At 42.8% G+C, this 20,146-nt stretch overlaps 1 protein-coding gene across 3 annotated transcripts in view; it reads right to left on the bottom strand.

Annotated features, from left to right (window-relative positions):
• Positions 1-1,769: 1,769 nt before the first annotated feature.
• The window catches only part of LOC124032110 (prickle-like protein 1), a 42,721-nt gene continuing 24,344 nt past the window's right edge, over positions 1,770-20,146 (bottom strand). Inside the window, exons 3-11 of one of the 3 annotated variants that reach the window (XM_046344222.1) lie at positions 9,077-9,260; positions 8,269-8,382; positions 7,883-8,020; positions 7,472-7,675; positions 4,997-5,183; positions 3,796-4,134; positions 3,241-3,549; positions 2,598-2,960; positions 1,770-2,525 (exon numbers count right to left, since the gene is read on the bottom strand). In XM_046344222.1, coding sequence (XP_046200178.1) covers positions 2,047-2,525; positions 2,598-2,960; positions 3,241-3,549; positions 3,796-4,134; positions 4,997-5,183; positions 7,472-7,675; positions 7,883-8,020; positions 8,269-8,382; positions 9,077-9,260 — 2,317 coding nt within the window. In that variant the 3' untranslated portion in view covers positions 1,770-2,046. Of the gene's footprint in view, positions 2,961-3,240; positions 3,550-3,795; positions 4,135-4,996; positions 5,184-7,471; positions 7,676-7,882; positions 8,021-8,268; positions 8,383-9,076; positions 9,261-18,886; positions 19,067-20,146 lie in introns of those variants that run through there. The other 2 variants (XM_046344223.1, XM_046344221.1) reach the window with 2 other exon arrangements.

Below are 20,146 nucleotides of genomic sequence, written 5' to 3'. Positions count from 1 at the left end.
AGACACGACGGTTGGAACCAAAAACTCAAATTTGGACTCATCAGACCAAAGGACAGATTTCCACTGATCTAATGTCCATTACTCGTGCTTCTTGGCTCAAGCAAGTCTCTTCTTCTTATTGGTGTCCTTTAGTAGTGGTATCTTTGCAGCAATTCGACCATGAAGGCCTGATTCACGCAGTCTCCTCTGAACAGTTGAGGTTGAGATGTGTCTGTTACTTGAACTCTGTGAAGCATTTATTTGGGCTGCAATCTGAGGTGCCCGTTAACTCTAATGAATTTATCCTCTGCAGCAGAGGTAACTCTGGGTCTTCCTTTCCTGTGGTGGTCCTCATGAGAGACTGTTTCATCATAGCGCTGGATGGTTTTTGCAACTGCACATGAATAAACTTTCAAAGTTCTTGAAGTTTTTCGGATTGACTGACCTTCATGTCTTAAAGTAATGATACTGTCATTTCTCTTTGCTTATTTGAGCTGTTCTTGCCATAATATGGACTTGGTCTTTTACCAAATAGTGCCATCTTCTTTATACCACCCCACCTTGTCTCAACAACTGATTGGCTCAAATGCATTAAGAAGGAAAGAAATTCCACAAATGTACTTTTAACAAGGCACACCTGTTAATTGAAATGCATTCCAGGTGACTGCCTCATGAAGCTGGTTGGGATAATGCCAAAAGTGTGCAAAGCTTTCATCAAGGCAAAGGGTGGCTACTTTGAAGAATCTCCAATATAAAATATATTTGGATTTGTTTAACTCTTTTTTTGGTTACTACATGATTCCATATGTGTTATTTCATATTTTTGATGTCTTCACTATAATGTAGGAACTAGAACAATAAAGAAAAACCCTGGAATGAGTAGGTGTGTCCAAACTTTTGACTGGTACTGTACATGTTGCACTTGTTGCATGTTGCACATGTTGCATTTCCTTATTTGAACATATCATACACTTTACATAGGGGGCTTTGCGTCAAAATGGAAATAAAGTTTACTTCACACAGACACACATGAACATACACACCATTCACAGCCCAGGTTATTGTGTACAGATAGCCTTTGAATCTCACTGCTCTCCCAGAGTATTTAACCAACTATTTGGTGATCCATAACTGTGTAACAATGCATATAACACCAAAGACAAAACCAGTAGGCTACAAAAACATTTGAAAAAGTCAATCTTAGTTTATATCGGATTGGCTTGGTGGAAGAATGTGGTTGAGAACTGTCACCACATTCTTTGCTGAAGGACTCTCTGTGTGGAAGCTGTGAGAGGGCCAAATGCCCATGAAGACTTGGTTATTAGGCTCCCGAGTGGCGCAGTGGTCTAAGGCACTACATCTCAGTGCAGGAGGCATCACTACAGTCCCTGGTTCAAATCCAAGCTGTACCACATCCAGCCATGATTGGGAGTCCCATAGGGCGGCTCACAATTGGCCTGGTGTTGCCAGGGTAGGCCATCATTGTAAATAAGAATTTGTTCTTAACCGATTTGCCTGGTTACATTTAAAATGTTTAACTACAAAGAAAGGTAGACTGAGAAGGAATCCTCAAATCCTTACTGTAAGGTCAGTAAGAATAACTTCCCACAATAAATGATTACATGTTTATACTGGAATGAGTGTTTTCTCTCCACAAATTCACTTGAGTAATATCATGCAAAGTGAATTTCCTGCCTTTTCGGAGTAAATCCTTTGCTTGTTCTAATGCTGTAACATGCACTACAGGCCCACAGTGATGTTTCCTTACAGAAGCATACAGACTTCCCAAATGGATGCAAGTTTCATTTTACTGTGCAAAAACGTGCCTGAAACAAAATACAAATATAAAACGCATAAAAAATATTTTAAATCATATCCTGAACACTAATATGTGATAGTCATAGTACAGTAGTTTACTCCATCTTTGAATAAGTCTGCTGCATAGGAGTATTGTGTTCAAAGTATCCCAAAGGAATTGCAACATATTACAGATTAATTTTTGTGATATTGAACATTGGCTTGCTTGTTGAATAAGAATAACTTTCACTGGGTCTGTGAGGGTCAAAGTTAGGAGATTGCACAGTTCGTGTCTTTGTCCTTTGCGCCAAGGCTATTTGCCCTCTTCTTCCTTCTCAGGCTGTTCCTCAAACCCCTGTCCTTCACTCCTTTCCTCTCTCCATCCCCCTCTCCCTCCCTCTCTCCATCCACGGACGGGGGCCTTCGGGTTAGCTGGGGGGGCAAGGGGATGGGCTGCCCCAAGAAGTAACCCTCTTCCTCTGATTCTGAGGAGGAGGAGCAGGTTGAGCAGGAGTCCTCATGTTTATTGTACTGGGCTGGCTGGAGGGTGAGTGACATGGGCTCTGTGGTTCCAGGGGAAGAGAGGGAAGCACTCTCCCGCTGTCCTCTCCATTCTAGAGCGTCCAGACGGGGCCGATCAGGCAGAGAGTGACGGAAGCGTGTCTCTGTGCCTAGGTGGAGAACGGAGTCAGAGGCCACACGGCCTCGATTCCACCCCCGCCGTAAACTACGATGTTGGTATGAACCATCTGAGGGGACACAAAAAAAGACAGTTGGCAGTTGTGATGAAAAGAGAGAGAAAAAAAGAAAAGTGGTCTTACCCAGTAGGTCCATTTGAGGTGGAATGCCCTTCTCCATATGTAATCTGCGTCCAAAACCTCCATCCTCTTCCTCCCATTCCACCTGTTCTTCTTCCTTTTCTCCTCTCTCCTCATCTTCTTCCTCCTCCTCCTCATTCACAGAGTAGCTGCAGCTGATTGGCTCTCGGAAGCTGACTCTGGCTGTCCCACTGCGAAATGATTGGGGACTATGGTCAGGGGAGCTTGGTTCTGGTTTGTGCAGATTTGGCTTGGCCATCAAATCACGAGACTTGGTAGGTAGAGGGGCTGGGGGGGGCGGGGGGTCAGCAGGACTGGGGTGGTTTAGTGATGCAGATAAGGAGGAATTCCTCGGGGGAGGAAACACTGGAAAGAAGGAGAGAAAAAATAAAAGACCTCAATCTATAAAAAGGCAAAGGATTCAATTACTGTTCAATCAACTCACAATAACAGGAGATGAGCAAGATTTGGAAATGGATTTATAGAATACTATCCCAACTCTTGCTTATGGCCAATTGTATCTAACAGAGCTCTACAGTTAACTGTTTCATTCTGAACACAATACTTTAGCTCAAGACCCACATTTATTATGCATGTAATTGCCTTGAAGTAGCACTTTGTAGAACAATTCACCAATGTGTAATACCTTTCGTAACTTGACTACTCTTCTCCACCCAGTTCCCACAGTCCTTTGCAGTAGAAGTTCCTCTACTGAAACTGGTGAGGGGGTGACCAGCATAGCCGTTGGGCTCTCCTAAAAACTCCAGACTACTGCCTGGATGCTTGCCACAGTCTCCAGTGTGCAAACTGTTGAGAGATTGGTCGATAGGCCAAGATGGTGCCCAGCCATTGGCTAAGCGACAGTGGGGAAGAGGAGAGTAAGACCTTCTGAGGTTACGATGACCGTTGGGTGGTGGGGAGACTCCATTTGGAACATCAGTAGAGATGTGAACACCTGGGAAACAGAGATGAAATGAAGATAAAACACAACTTGCTTGAATAGAAAAGGCTATGTAATCTTTTGACCATTTCTAAATGGTATTGTTTTGATAATTTGATCAATGTTGCTATGGATAAAATAACCTGCTAAATTATTCAAATTATTACTTCATTTCAATTTCATTCCCTGCAGGCTATGAGTATTACAAGGCTCAGGCATGACCTACATAACATGTAAATGCGATCTGCAGTATGCAGCTACCTTCATTTTCCTGTGCAGCATGAACACAGTCTTTTCCTGGGACAACAGGGATATTGGCTCCCTCTGGTGGTTGCTGTGGGGAGCAGCGCTGCGACTGTTGGATCTTCTCTGCAGTCTCACAGTGCCTGTGCTGCGGAGGCCGGCTCTGGAGGGCTGAGTCACAGGAGTCTGAGTTATCTGGGTCCTCTCCCAGGGAGCAGGGCCTGGAGCAGAAGATAAGGCCCCCACGCGGGAGGAACGGCCGCCCCAGCAGGGGGAGCCGACAGCGGGCACAGCAGAAACACGACTCGGCTGCATGCCAGTGCTGGCCCTCATAGGTCATCTGACCCTGGTCTATACCTGGAAGACAAAGAGAGGCTGTAAGAAAGTTGTCTCTATGCGAGTGTGTATACTTCTCTGTGTGAGTGGGCATATGTTTCTGTCTGTGCACATGTGTATATTGTTTTTTTATGTGTACAGATGGCATATCTTAAATTTGATCATCCTGTTGTTGCATGAAGTTTCCTGCACAGCAGGAAATTAATACACTGCAAGTTAGCAGGGTTTAAAAAAGGCTTCTAAAGGTTGTCATTTCCTTTTTAAAATGTCAGACAAAAAATATGTATCAACTCCTACAAAATGTATAATCCACAACATGTTTTCCCCTGCTGTAGTAAACTGGCTCCTATTAAGATCCTACATCTGTATGTGTGTAAACACTGAGTGTACCAAACATTCTTAATATTGAGTTTCACCCCCCACACCACCTTTTGCCTTCCAAACAGCCTCAATTTTGTCTCGCCCATTCATCCTCAATGACACACATACACAATCCATGTCTCAATTGTCTCAAGGAATACCTAGGATAGGATAAGTAATCCTTCTCACCCCCCCCTTTAAGATTTAGATGCACTATTGTAAAGTGGCTGTTCTACTGGATGTCATAAGGTGAATGCACCAATTTGTAAGTTGCTCTGGATAAGAGCGTCTGCTAAATGACTTAAATGTAAATGTAAGGCTTAAAAATCCTTCTTTAAACCGAATCTTCCCCTTCATCTACACTGATTGAAGTGGATTTAACAAGTGACATCAATAAGGGATCATAACATTCACCTGGATTCATCTGGTCAGTCTGTCATGAAAAGAGCAGGTGTTCTTAATGTTTTGTATACTCAGTGTATGCTTCCCTTGGTGGAAACATGGACCTGTGTAACTGCAGTACCTATGTGTTCCCCACAGGTGTCACAGTACTCTGCATAGAAGGACTCATAGCAGGAGCAGCAGTACGGCCGGCTCTCTCTCATGATGTACCGCTGCCCTCCCAACGCTGCCTCACACTCAAAACAACAGAAGTGTTTCATGTGCCAGTGTCGGCCCTCTGCCTCCGTACACTCATCTGCTAGAATGATCTGGATTTCAGGGAGAGACGGAGTGAAGAAGAAAGAATGTGGGTCAACAAATCATATCTCAAGAAAACACTTAACTCTTGAATATTTCTGGTTGTTGAACGACATTGTCATTCCTCTGGCAAACAGGTTTTCCCAGGGTGTCCGTGTGACAGGGCCAATGTGTCCTCTAAGGACTTCCCACTGGGAACACACTGGTTGAATCTTCATTGTTTCTACGTCATTTGAAAGGAAATTACGTTGAAACCAACATGGAATAGATGTTGAATTGACGTCTGTGCCCAGTAGGTTGTGAAGGCCAGTCATGACTAGGGCTGTTGCGGTGACCGCATTACCACCACACCGGTGGTCATGAAGGCAGTCAAATTCCACATGACCATTTAGTCACTGTAATTATGCTTTTCCAAGCTCTGATGCTGCCGATGGTCATTAGTAGCCTACCAAATTTGCTAACTGCCTTGTTCTCAGCACTCTATAGTCCCTCTAATTATTCTGACATCAATGCAGATGTATTCAAAAATCAAATCAAACACTTCATGAGAGCCCGTGAGCTCTGTTTTGCGTGACAAAACAGAGTGATGGCCTCTATTAAAAATTGGAGGATCAGCATTCTATAGGCTAGGCCTAGTATATTTATTTCTCAACTTTTTAAAAATTAAGCACATTGATTATATTTATAACAGAAGTATAGTCTGCCTGGCTGGCATGAAATTAAACCACAGGGAAAAGTGTCCTCCACTCGCTATTTAAGTGCATAGATTACATGTTTTTTCTCTGCTGCCTGTTTCGATACAGGTGCATGATAATGGTCCATTCTAAATCAAAACGAATTTCACACATACTAAATAATATATGTAAAGACAAGATTAAATCAAGAATAGTTTGATGTGTGACAATATTAGCCTATCACTTGTGAATGATATATTATCACTCGTGGATGTTGCCCAGCATAAGAAACAATGCCTTTTTTTGCGACTTTTTCAAATCATAGTCGCCCACCTCATGTAGCCTAGCCCATAAGCCAATATGTTTGATAAGGTTTGTAATCACAACTAAAGTGGCCAAAAACTTCATAAAATTAAGCACATTAATCAGCTATACAAGGGGTCTATTGCCTAACTGGTTTCATAAGCAGCACGTGAGTTTCAAGTTTGGGGAAGTAAATTTTCACCATAATAATGCACCTTTATAATAAAACCATTACATGCATATTTGCATTTGCAGTCACTTTTAATAATGGTGTTTTCTGTGAATGGAACATGTGCGCTTATAGCATACTACCATGTGAGCATTGCTATGCCTATCATGTGAAGAAATAGCCTAATAGTTTATCAACATTTAAGCTAAACGTTCTGATCTGTTGCTTCAGCCACATTGCGTAAAAAAGGTTTTTTGAATCTAGTGGTTGTATTAACTTATTAACTACCGCATCCCACAACTGTCCCAGACTATGTTTAGAATAGGTTGACCTTTGTACTATGATGTAGGCTAGTGCTTTTGCTCTTCATTAGGCCTACGCATCTTGTTGACTAACAAAACGTAAATGTGAACAGTTCTTCCAACAGCTTCCATATGCACCTTGGAAGAACGCGCGCAGTTGCGTCCGCGATGCGTCTGTCTTCACTTGTAGCCTGTGACAAAGACCCGATCACATGATGGAGTGCGCGCCACTCAGAGAGGGCACAACACAAAAGGCATGGATTTTTTTAGGGTGCATTTACGGCCAGACAAAGGGGATGCCGCCGTGAAATTCTAGGCATTATCAAGTGCTTATCAAATTGCGAATGTTTGTTTCATGTTGTGTACAGCCTGCGCAAAAAAGTAAGCAGAGCTTATGCCTTTCAAGGTACTTTTTTCAAATCATCATTAGTCACATCATGCAGCCTTACATTGTATTGAAAATCAAAACATATAGCCCAATGTTTGTAGAACAACTAAAGTTACATTAACTCTAAATGAAGTATATAGTAATAACAATTTCTTTGTTAACCACTCAACACAGAATAGCCGCAATCCCTCAAATCGTTTGGAGAAAATATTTATATTTTATTCAGATTTGTTCAATTGTATTCTTCATACTATAAAATTATTTTTGACAATCCTGATCTACAGGCACGTAGTATGAGTATGAGTACACATCTCCTCATAGGAGTCAGTGTTAGAACTGGACAGGGCAGATAGAATGTATAAACAGACAGTGGATCCACAGTTTAGAGATCTTTGTGGAAAGGACAGGGCAGGTCAGAGTGTATAAACCAGTGCGGAGAGATTTTCGTTGTAGACACAGTCACCTCATCACAGGCCTGGCAGCGTGGTTTCATTCTCTCAGCGTGGTGCCGGCCGCAGTAGATCTGTCCCTCCTGGTAGAAGTAGATTAGATCTACCAGCAGCTCAGTGCACGAGGCACACTGGAAACACTGAGGGTGCCAACAGCTACCGTGCCCCGCTCGGCTGGCAAACACTGCTATGTCCCCACCATAGATCTGTCTGCCACACTGAAACACAGAGAGAGAAAGAGAGAGAAAGTGAGAGAGACAAAACAGGTAAACAAAATGCAAATGTGCTTGAGGTAGTACAGAGAATACATACACTATAAACCAAGAAATTTCCTAATTCCTTGTCTCATCTCCCTAATCCCTCACTCTCAATGTTTCCATCCCACCCTAGTCTCCCCCTGATCCCCCACCCTCAGCAGTGTCTACCTGTTGGCAGATGGCTCCGGTCATGGTGACAGGGAACAGTCTGACCATGCCTCTGCCCAGGTTCTCCCTCTTCCTCTGCTGGCTGAACAGACAAAGCTCCTTCTTCTCCTCCTCATCCAGTTGGTTACAGTACTGATGCTGGAAACACAAAAGACATAAAGTTATAATGCTGACTCAGACAAGCAGAAGTCTAGTGAGGAACAACACAAACCAACTAAATTACAGCCCAGAAGCTAGGAAAACCAACATTTCACGCCGAGTTCCAGTCTAGTATTAGAGAACAGTTACAATGCTGAGTCAGACAAGCAGAAAACCATTATATTACAGCCCAGGGGCGTTAGGACAACCAAAAGCTCACACAGAGTTACAGTATTAGTGACCGTTACCTCACTGTCGTGAGCTGGTAGCTGGTGAAGGAGCTGTTTGATGCGGTACCTCTCTCCTGAGCTGTTAGCATAGGGCACTCTGTCCTCCGGGATACAGCTGAAATACTGATACACCTGGATTAAAAACAAGAATGTTCAGACACACAATCCAAGGATGTTTTTGACCCTGTGTGTTGAAGTTTGAACATACACTGAGTACAACACATTAATGACTCCTGCTTTTTCCATGACAGATTGACCAGGTGAATCCAGGTGAAAACTATGATCCCTTAATGTCACTTGTTAAATCTACTTCAAATCAGGTTAAAGAAGCCTTGAGACAATTGAGACATGGGTTGTGTATGTGCCATTCAGTGGGTGAATGGGTAAGGCAAAATATTGAATTGCCTTTGAAAGGGGAATGGTAGTAGGTGCCAGGCGCACCAGTTTGTGTCAAGAACTACAACGCTGCTGGGTTTGTCAAGCTCAACAGTTTCCCATGTGTATCAAGAATGGTCCTCCACCCAAAGGATATCGAGCCAACTTGACACAACTGTGGGAAGCATTGGAGTCAACATGGGCCAGCATCCCTGTAGAATGCTTTCGACACATTGTAGAGTCCATGCCCCGACGAATTGAGGCTGTTCTGAAGGAAAAAGGGGGGTTGCAACTCCATATTAGGAAGTTGTTCTTAATGTTTTGTACACTCATTGTATATGCTGAGTGTTAATGTATGCATGTATGTGTGAGAGTGCGTGCCTGTCTTTGTGTGTGTGTGCATTAATGTATGTATGTGAAGCGTTCTCTGGTTCCGTTCTCTGGTTCTGACCTGTTCAGGCTTGAGTCCAGGTGGGACCCAGGCGTACTCCTCGGAGGCACAGCCCGAGTCGTCATCAGAGATGGAGTGTCTTTGGAAGTCTGAAACCAGCTTCATCATCATCCTCTCCAGCTGGCCCGGCACTGCCCGCACTGCATGCTCCTCACGCACACACTTACAGTGCACACAGATCTTTCTGTGGAGAGAAAAATAGGCCACTGGGTTCAATACATGGCAACTCAGAGTATTGCATAGATGCAACACCCACCAAACAGAAGGCTAGGACTGAACAGTTGGCAAGTGTGACTAAGTTTTTACACAGTTTTCACATCTAATAATCTAATCATAAAAACACACCATGAGATTGCCATCTCAAAACTCATACTGTCTGTAGTCAAGTATTGCATGGCAGGAACATCATTTGCGTTGGAGACATGAAGTAATTAGCCAGCCCACAAACATTCTTGAGCGTGACTCAATATGACTCCCTACATTACAGTTACTAACACAACAAACAGGTGTTCATCCAAGGAGAGGCATGTCACCAACTCCGATACAGTCAAATATACACTAAACAATCAGAGGCTAAAACAAGCATGGAGTAAAACTTCAAACTGACACACACATTCAGTCTAACAGTGACATGGTTGGATACACACACACACACATACACACACACACACACACACACACACACACACACACACACACACACACACACACACACACACACACACAACTGGATGGGGAAGCTGACCATTCTCTGAATACCTGCTGAAGAAGATGGTATGGTAGACATAGCGGTAAGCCTCATCTTTGCCCTGCACATTAAGATTCCCACCGTTGCTGAGAAGGCAGTATCTTCATCCCAATATGGCGATAGGACTATGGGCAAGTGTGTGTGTCGAAAGGAAAGTAGTGGGTGTGAGTGTAAAAAAACATTAAGAACACCTGCTGTTTCCAAGTCATAGACTGACCAGGTGAATCCAGGTGAAAGCTATGATCCCTTATTGATGTCACCTGTGTCATGATGTTGAGTCTTTGGGTGTGGCGAGCCCCATCCCCATCCCCCTGCCTCCCCATTTCCTCCTTCAACTAGGCTGCTGTGACCAGAGAGACGTCGTAAATTCCTGAGGAACTCCTCATGGACACACAGTATAGAGAGAGTAAATTTTCATAGAGAACAAAATAATTCCTTCCACCTCACAGAACTTGTGGTACGAACCATTTTCATGTTCCAGAGAAAGTATAAAAGATTGGTGAAGAATCCAGCTACGAACTGGTCCGTTTGTTACAACTTGGGGAAGCTCATGGGAGACAATAGGACCACATTACCATAACGGGGTTTATATAATAGCCTCAGATATGAGGTTTACATCTAATTGTTGTATAAGCTGAACGAGTGAGTATGATCCTGTTTACACAATTTTACAATGTGATTTTGGACTGTTTAATAATGAAGAAAAACTCAAAAAGGGAATTGGAGTGAACTAAATCAGAGGAGCGCCCCTGAGCCCAGTTAGGGTCAGACATCCTGGGACCCAGCCCCTTTTCTGCAATTCCGAATAAAACCCAACTTTGAGAAATTATCACCAGACCATGATTTTCTCCATCAGGAGGGGACAAAGTGGTTAAACTCTTAGATTATCGATACCGACAGAATAAGAACAAGTCTTTGATATTAATTACTAGTCTGCAGCTAGGAATTCGGTATCATTGAACGCGAAGAACGACAACCGCCGAAACATCCATTCTATAACAAATGAATGAATGTTACTCTGAACTATCCCCTCTAACCAGTGACAGAGAAAGAGGACGAAACTCTCCAACAGAAACAAACTTTTCACCAGCGATCAAGACGACACACTGAGCATAAATATATATTCATTGCAATTGTTACCGAATTAGTAAGCGTTCATGTGCAAAGGATTAACATTTCAATTGTTATAATTATCACTCTGTAGTGACTTCTTAGTCGACCCCCACTTCCCCTTTTGTCTAACAAGCCGCAATGCCGTTTAGCCCACTAGGGCACATTTTCCTTTCATTTCTTCTAACCACATTTACCTTGTTTGTTTGTTTGTTTGTTTATGCATTTCTTTGAATTACTTAGTTAGTAATAAATGATTTAAGACAATTGATGTATGACTAAATATTTTTTTGCCCCACTGTATAATTGTCATCAAGGGCTTATATAGGAAGGGAGAGGAGGGTGTGTTTGAAAAGTTTTATAGCCCATGTCCGTTCACAGGGGCGGGCCAGATTGAGCAGAGCCCTGTCTTATGAAAACCCAAATCTCACATTTTAGAAGCTAAAATCACATTCCATCCCATCACGAATAATTTCATATTCAAACATTTAAATTGAACAACAATTCCATGTGAATCCGATAAATCTGATGTGTAGACTTTCCACTGTAGAGTTTGTCATCTTATCATTGATGAGAATGTCTCAGATGACAACCGAACTGACATCATATTCATTAAGTACCACAGCGCATGTTCAATTGGTCGCATTACCAGAATATAGTTAATTTCCCCCCACCTTCGGATGTTCCCAGAATCTCTATGTTAACCAAGGGTTTTGCAAATGTAACCTCAGTAGGGTAGAGAGAGGAAAAAGGGGGGGAAGAGGTATTTATGACTGTCATAAACCTACCCCCCAGGCCAACGTCATGACACTGTCAACTGCGTTTAATTTCAGCAAACTTAACATGTGTAAATATTTATATGAACATAACAACATTCAACAACTGACACAAACTGAACAAGTTCCACAGACATGTGACTAACAGAAATGGAATAACGTGTCCCAGAACAAAGTGGGGGTCAAAATCAAAAGTAACAGTCAGTATCTGATGTGGCGACCAGCTGCATTAAGTACTGCAGTGCATCTCCTCCTCATGGACTGCACCAGATTTGCCGGTTCTTGCTGTGAGATGTTACCCCTCTCTTCCACCACGGCACCTGCAAGTTCCCAGACATTTCTGGGGGGAATGGCCCTAGCCCTCACTCTCCGATCCAACAGGTCCCAGACGTGCTCAATTTTGATTGAAATCTGGGCTCTTCGCTGGCCGTGGCAGAACACGGACATTCCTGTCTTGCAGGAAATCAAGCACAGAACGAGCAGTATGGCAGTATGTCATGCTGGAGGGTCATGTCAGGATGAGCCTGCAGGAAGGGTACCAAATGAGGGAGGAGGATGTCTTCTCTGTAACGCACAGCGTTAAGATTGCCTGCAATGACAACAAGCTCAGTCCGATGATGCTGTGACACACCGCCCCTGACCATGACGTACCCTCCACCTCCAAATCGATCCCGCTCCAGAGTACAGGCCTCGGTGTAACGCTCATTCCTTCGACAATGAACGCGAATCCAACAATCACCCCTGGAGAGATAAAACCACGAGTCGTCAGTGAAGAACACTTTTTTTGCCAGTTCTGTCTGGTCCAGTGGTGGTGGGTTTGTGCACCCTAGGCGACATTGTTGCCGGTGATGTCTGGTGAGGACCTGCCTTACAACAGGCCTACAAGCCCTCAGTCCAGCCTCTCAGCCTATTGCGGACAGTTTGAACACTGATGGAGGGATTGTGCTTTCCTGGTGTAACTCGGCCATTTGTTTGTTGCCATCCTGTACTTGTCCCGCAGCTGTGATGTTTGGATGTACCGATCTCGTGCAGGTATTGTTACACGTGGTCTGCCACTGCGAGAACGATCAGCTGTCCGTCCTGTCTCCCTATAGCGCTGTCTTAGGCGTCTCACATGTCTGGCAATTTATTACCCTGGCCACATCTGCAGTCCTCATGCCTCCTTGCAGCATGCCTAAGGCAAGTTCATGCAAATGAGTAGGGATCCTGGGTATCTTTCTTTTGGTGTTTTTCAGAGTCAGTTGAAAGGCCTCTTTAGTGTCCTAAGTTTTCATAACTGTGACCTTAATTGCCTACCGTCTGCAAGCTGTTAGTTTCTGAATGACCGTTCCACAGGTGCATGTTCATTAATTGTTTATGGTTCATTGAACAAGCATGGGAAACAATGTTTAAACCCTTTACAATGAAGATCTGTGAAGGTATTTGCATTTTTACGAATTATCTTTCAAAGACAGTGTCCTGAAAAAGGGACATTTCTTTTTTTGCTGAGTTTATGTGTGTTCTTACTGTGACTGTCACCCTGATATTGGCTACTAGGTAGCTACTTCCCATGCAGTTTCCGGACAGTCGTGCTTGGCAAGCGGGAGCAAAGGGCACTGTGTCCTAGTGTTGTTACCGTTCATTCCCACCCCATTGAGTAGTAGACTGTATGTATATATATCAAGGTGACATCTAGATGGTTATTATATTAGTAATTTCTTGTGTAGGCTGCTATCCTGATCTGGCTAAGTCATATGGCTGTGAGCTACACTAGTTCATTTAGCAGACAATATTGTTTTATTGTATAAAGAATACAATTGAATATAGCTGAATAAAACAGAAAATATATTTTCACCAAACAATTTGAGGGAGTGTGCACATGTGGCTATTCTTTTGATAATGCCTCGAATTTCCCGGTAGCATCCCCATTGTGTCGACGTAATGCCCCCGAAAAAATCCATGCTTTTTGCGGCCATTGGCCGCTGTGCCCTTGGGCTGAATATAATCATTATAATTCCGTTCTCCTGGCTGCGTGCTCCGAAGCATCTCTCACTCACACGACTCTCTCAGATAGCTCCATTTTTATTAGCCAATGCAAGGCCACTCTACCATGGAGTGCTGCAGAGATGATTGTCCTTCTGGAAGGTTCTTCCATCTCCACAGACGAACTCTGGAGCTCTGTCAGAGTGACCAGCGTTTTCTTGGTCACTTCCCTGAGGTTTGGCCGGCCAACTCTAGGAATCTTGGTGTTTCTTCCATTTAAGAATGATGGAGGCCACTGTGTTCTTGGGGACCTTCAATGCTGCAGACATTTTTCGGTACCCTTCCCCAGATTCGTGCCGACACAATCCTGCCTCAGAGCTCTATGGACAATTCCTTCGACCTCATGGCTTGGATTTTGCTTTGACATGCACTGTCAACCGTGGGACCTTATATAGACAGGTGTCTGCCTTTCCAAATCATGTCCAATCAAGTTGTAGAAACATCTCAAGGATGATCAATGGAAACAGGATGCACCTGAACTAAATGTTGAGTCTGATAGCAAAGGGTCTGAATACTTATGGAAGTAAAGTATTCATTTTTTAAATGTCATTTTTTCATTTTTGTTTTAGAAAAACCTGTTTTTGCTTTGTCATTATGGGGTAGTGTGTATAGATTGACGAGGAAAAAAATTAATTGATTGAATAAGGCTGTAATGTAACGGAATGTGGAAAAGGAGTCTGAATACTTTCTGAATGCACTGTATGTGTGAAATTTGTTCTGATTTAGAATTTACCTGTCTCGAAAAAGGGGCAGGGGGAAAAAATACATGTAATCTCTGCACTTAACTTCTTTGGGGTACCCCCTCCCTTCTTCTCAATTTCCGCCTAAAAACATACCCTAATCTAACTGACTGTAGCTCAGGCCCAGAAGCAAGGATATGCATTTTCTTGGTATCATTTGAAAAGAAACACTCTGTATTTTGTGGAAATGTGAATTGAATGTAGGGGAATATAACACAATAGATCTGGTAGAAGAAAATACAAGGAAATAAACATACGTTTTCTGTTTTTTATTGTTGCTGCATCATCTTTCAAATGAACAAGAACAGCCAAACATACAGTTAGGATGCTGGGGATGATTTGAATGAAGAACATAAGATGGCAACAAAGCTGAGCAAAGTTTTAGACAGATAACTTCAAAATTGAGCGAGCTACATGACATTGAGGATGAAGTCACCCAGGTGTCCCACACAAATGTACCCAAATGGCCGAATTGGTACAGTGGTATATTTTGAAGGAAAGAACTATATACAAAAAACATAAATGCTATTCTAACACCCCCCCCCCAAAAGAAAAATAATAATAATGAGAATTAAACATAAACAAATAACAAGGGTAACTATTTACACATTTTCTATTTACAATATTGTGAAAACCCTCAGTCCTCTACACAATATTGTGCTGCTGGTGCCATGGCCCATAGCAGTCTCTTTCTGGTGTAAAGCAGAGGCTTACTGAACAGGTGGTGCAGGTGATGGGGCATTTCCTGTGACAAAGGGCCCACGACATCTCCCTACTGTGCCCTTTTTGCCCTGAGGCACATTCATGCCTGCAGAGATGAATCTGAGCAGGTGAACACCATTGGTTGGAGCAGAAGGGACAGCGGTAGAGGGGACAGAAGGTGCTGAAGCAACTCGGTCTCGCTTTCTCTATCAATTTCCTCTATAATTTGGGTTAAATCTGTATACCTAGACTTTGTTTTAGCTTTTCCTGATTTATTCGCCATAATTTAAATATATAAACTTGCTGAAAATGCTATTGACTATGTACTGCTATGCGTAACTCTCATGGCTCCATCAAGTAGGATTTGCAAAGGCGAATGAGCCTCTTTTACGCCAGAGTTTACGACAAAGGCTTCGAATGTATAACCATTACATATTGCCATTTACCTCAGCTCATTGGCTATCTTCCAAGCTAGATTTCAAGATGATCAGTGGTCATTGGGCCAAAATACAGTCAATCAACGATAGACCGGTCCTACCATTGGTGCGCAATGAGGTCATTGATTGGTGTCTTCAAATCGGTTTGTTTCGGTCAATACGTCCTGGGAAAATAACCATCAAGTATGGTTGTGTTAGTAACAACCAGAGGACACCAACCATGACTGGATAAACGTTTGTTTAGTGTGTGTAATTACCACGAACGCTTCGTCCAAAGTTGAATGAGACGGAAATCACAACGCAAGCGGTTTACAAATGTTTCGTGTTAGGCTATAAAAGTTGATGTTATCAAACAAAACGAACATTCACTGGTAGTTAGGACACTTGGCATTGCCACCAGAGGAAGATCTTCAAAGGTAACAATTTATTTTATTGTTATTTCTGACTTTCGTGACGCTAATGCCTGGTTGGAAAATGCTAAAAAAAAAGTAAATTTTTTTTTTTTTGCATGGTTTGCTTTCGCAGTAGAGCCTTTTTGAAATCTGACACAGCGGCTGGATTAATAAAATGTTAATCTTTTAAATGATGTAAGATACATGTATTTACAGGAATGTTTACTATAACAAATTGTGTATTTATAATGTTAGCGCTCTGCAGTTTCAGCGGATGTTGGCCTGGTGGGACGTTAGCATCTCACCTACCCTAGAGAGGTTAAATAGCGAATGGAGTACCCTTTTCCCGTGGTTCATTTTCATGCCAGCCAGGTAGGCTATACTCCTCGTGTAAAAAGAAGCAATGTGCTTAATATTAGGAAAGTTGGGATATAAACATAATAGGCCTAACCTATAGAAAGCTGATGGGATACTCCACTTTTTAACAGAGGCCATCAATCTGTTTTCTCACGCAATTGCAGAGCCTATAGAAATGTTGCGCAACATGAGCTCATGGGCTCTCATGAAGTGTTAGACTAGATTTTTGATTACATTTGCATTGATGTTAGAATGATTAGAGGGACAATAGAGTGCTGAGTACCAGGCGGTCTAAGGGTTGCCCCCTCTCGTTGAATAACTCAAGTTGAAGGTTGATCCGTTGTCCTGCTGGTTGCCATTAGTAACTTAATTATTCTTATAACTTTTTCTGTGTGCAATTTAAAAAGAAAAGGGTTCAAGGACATACATCTGTTGTATTATAAGCAATTATTGGTACCATGATTGTCTTTGAATTTCTAAAATGTATTTAAAGACTGACCATGAATATTGCAATTTTTCCATTCAATATAATGGTGGAGCCTGTTTTCTGCTAACAATGCCTGCAGTACTGCGGCCGTCCTTAAACTTCCGTGGCTACAATGAGAGGGGGCAGTCGTTCTCCCCTGTTCCACAGTGGTTAATAACTGTTGGAGGAAGAGAAGATGGAGATGGAGGGGGTAATCCTCCCCCTTGTCACCCCCTCTGGGCTGTCATATCTTTCCTCTGAGTAATTGGGCCTGTCTGTATGTGGGACTGACTGTGACAGTGTGAGAAAGGGTTTGTACAGTATGTGTTCATGTCTGTGTAGGCAATACGTGTGTGGATGCATCAGTGTGTGGATGCATCAGTGTGTGGATGCATCAGTGTGTGGGCTCCTGTATAAACAGTATCTCTCTGGTTCTTGTGTGATTGTATAACAGGCCCTCAGCTGGTATTTGCAGCTCAAGGCCAGCTCCTCAGGCACAGATGGAGGACAAAGCCGCTTTGCGTAGACATCCCCCTTAAAACACACACATAAACACCAATCCTTTCATGTGGATAAACAGCATTCACTTTCAATCCCCTGTTCCAAAGTCTCCCATCCCATCCTTACTACTAGTCCCTTCACAATAGAATATTAAACTGAACAGCTCTCCTGCGGATCGTTTCCAACCCTGGCTGCCTTAGCTCCTTATAAGGCCAGGTTGTAGTGCAGTGGGTTCAGTATAAATCATGGTAAACATAGCAGGTCACCTCAGGGTAAGCCATGCTGGCAAAACTCACAAGCCACAATCCAGCCCCAGCTGTTTGTCCTCAGAGCTCGTGTACACTGTACGTGTGTGGATGTAAGAGCCACCGTACAACACAGAGTCACAACATTTATCATTGCCAATCAGCAAAGAGTTGTCCAGAGTAGTTTCCAAGTACAATATCAAACACTATTGCACCAGAGCAATTCATTAAAATGATGTGTAGGACTGTGCTTGCAAATGATCTTGATTGTTATTAACCCACTTGTATCTTTTTGCCAACCTGGAAAGACATCTAGCTCGCCATTAAGAGTATATTTAGCTTGAACGCCAGGATGGCACACTCAGCCGCCACAGCCACTGCCACGAGACCCTCAGAAATGACCAGCGGTTCTACTGTGGTCACAGAGCAGATGCTGATGTGATATGTTTGGCCTGTAATCCATGTTATGCCTCCAATTCTCAGGTTACGTCACAACGCTGTGGCTGTAACAGCATCTTTCTTTGTGTTGATATGTAAACAGGGACTCTGGTTGTGGATAATCCCGTACATGACTGACTGCTGGGCAGAAGGATACAGTAAAGTAGTAAGGCTGCTTCTCTGTGATGCTACTGAGGTCAGAAATCATTGCTCTGCCACATGGCCTAAATGTTTACTATGACCTCTCTGGTCTTTTCACACAGCGCTGATGATGGCTTTAGTGTAGTTCACTAGTACTATATATTAGAAACATATACAGTATATCCTTCTTTTATCCTCTAAAACATTTTTTTTAAATGAAGCACATGCCTAAAAATTATTATAATAAAATACCTATTAGCTTGTGGTACTCTAATCTGGTCTTAACCACTAAACAGAGTAAAACAGTGTGAACTGGGCCAGCATGGAGACTGTGTAACTTCCATTAGTGCACAGTACATACTGCACAGCAGGACCACATAATCCTGACACATAATCCTCAATAACTTCTATATTCCCTACTAGCCCTCTTGGAGGGGAGCAGAAATAACTCTGTCTCTGCTTATTTTCACTTTTGGAATGCCACAACACAAATTACATTCATTAGCGGTCCTGTTATCAAATCTGCTAGCAGTGTTAACAGGCTCAATCTAAATTCTAACCCCTCTCCCTCTGGCAAGAAGGGACCCCACTATCCACTTCCAACTATCCGCTGTGAGCTAACTTCAAGTACACACAAGGACTTTAACTTTCTGTTCAATGAGTGTTAAGCCTTCCAATTAGTGGCTACATACAACAAAACAAAAAAGTAAAGCAGGAATTAGCCAAGACCTTTACCTTTCGTCATCAACGTCACAAAGAAATCCATGCTGACTCTGTAACATCCTCTTATCCAGACCGGTGCTATAGTGAAGCTTCTCAGAATCTGATCTCAGATTTAGTCACATCGTGCTGCTGCTGTCTGCCTCGTCAGAACTGAGTTCAAGATGAGGCAGCTCCTTACCAGTGGAAATGTGTTTTCTCTCTCTACATGTCTCTTTTCAATGTATCCTTCCCCCACACCATCCCTCTACCCCCATCTGATAAGAGTTGACCAAACAATAAGTCTCTGGACACACACACACACACACACACACACACACACACACACACACACACACACACACACACACACACACACACACACACACACACACACACACACACACACACACACACACACACACACACACACACACACACACACACACACATTCTTTCCATTCACTGCATGGTTTCTCCACACTTCTAAAAAGCGTGCAATAGTTCAATTTGACCTCTCACATTTTCAGAACACACATACACACACCAATGCAGTCAGCTTTAATGTTTGAAATAATTGGAGCAGATTCTATAACTCAACTTCATTTTGGAATGAATAATTTCATGTTCTGACAAGTCTAATCAAAATGAGCAATACAGCACAGATAGAAAATGCTTATGTTTGGACATTAAGCCCTTTTGACCAATTAAAGGATGGCATTTCAGAGAACATCTTGGCCTGGCTACAGGCCTCTAAGAAGTCCAAAATCATAACAGCTCATCTGTCCTCGCTGTCAATCACTCCAGGATGACCTGTCAATCAACACATCCAACCAAAAAGGCCCTTTGTCCTTAGATCTATGTTGAATTGCCTCGCTTGTCAATCTCTCTTTTATCTTTCTCTGTTCAATCCCCTTTTCCGGTTTCTCTCACTCTTGCCTGGAATAACTATTTAACTGTTCAAACATCAACAAGTGTGCCATCAACCCTGACAAGATAAGTAATAAGATACTCACTCTTCCATACAATCACAACTTATAACAAATTCAAAAGTCACTTTTTAGATGTATCATTAGCCATTCAATCCATCCCCCTTTGTTTTGGCCATACATGTGTCAAATGGGTAATGTACCAACCAGTTTGTACAGTACAGTGATCAATAACTCTCTTGGGATGAATGTGTCTGCTCTGCTCTTGGTGTGACTAGCTGTGATTTAAACTGAGTAGCTACAGTATCTCTCTCTGTGGCCCGATAGTGCTCGGAGTCCAGGTTAGATAGATCCATCCATCCCTCTA

Source organism: Oncorhynchus gorbuscha, linkage group LG03, assembly GCF_021184085.1.
Source record: "Oncorhynchus gorbuscha isolate QuinsamMale2020 ecotype Even-year linkage group LG03, OgorEven_v1.0, whole genome shotgun sequence".
NCBI classification, from domain to species: Eukaryota; Metazoa; Chordata; class Actinopteri; order Salmoniformes; family Salmonidae; genus Oncorhynchus; species Oncorhynchus gorbuscha.
This window is presented reverse-complemented; position numbering and strand designations above follow the sequence as displayed.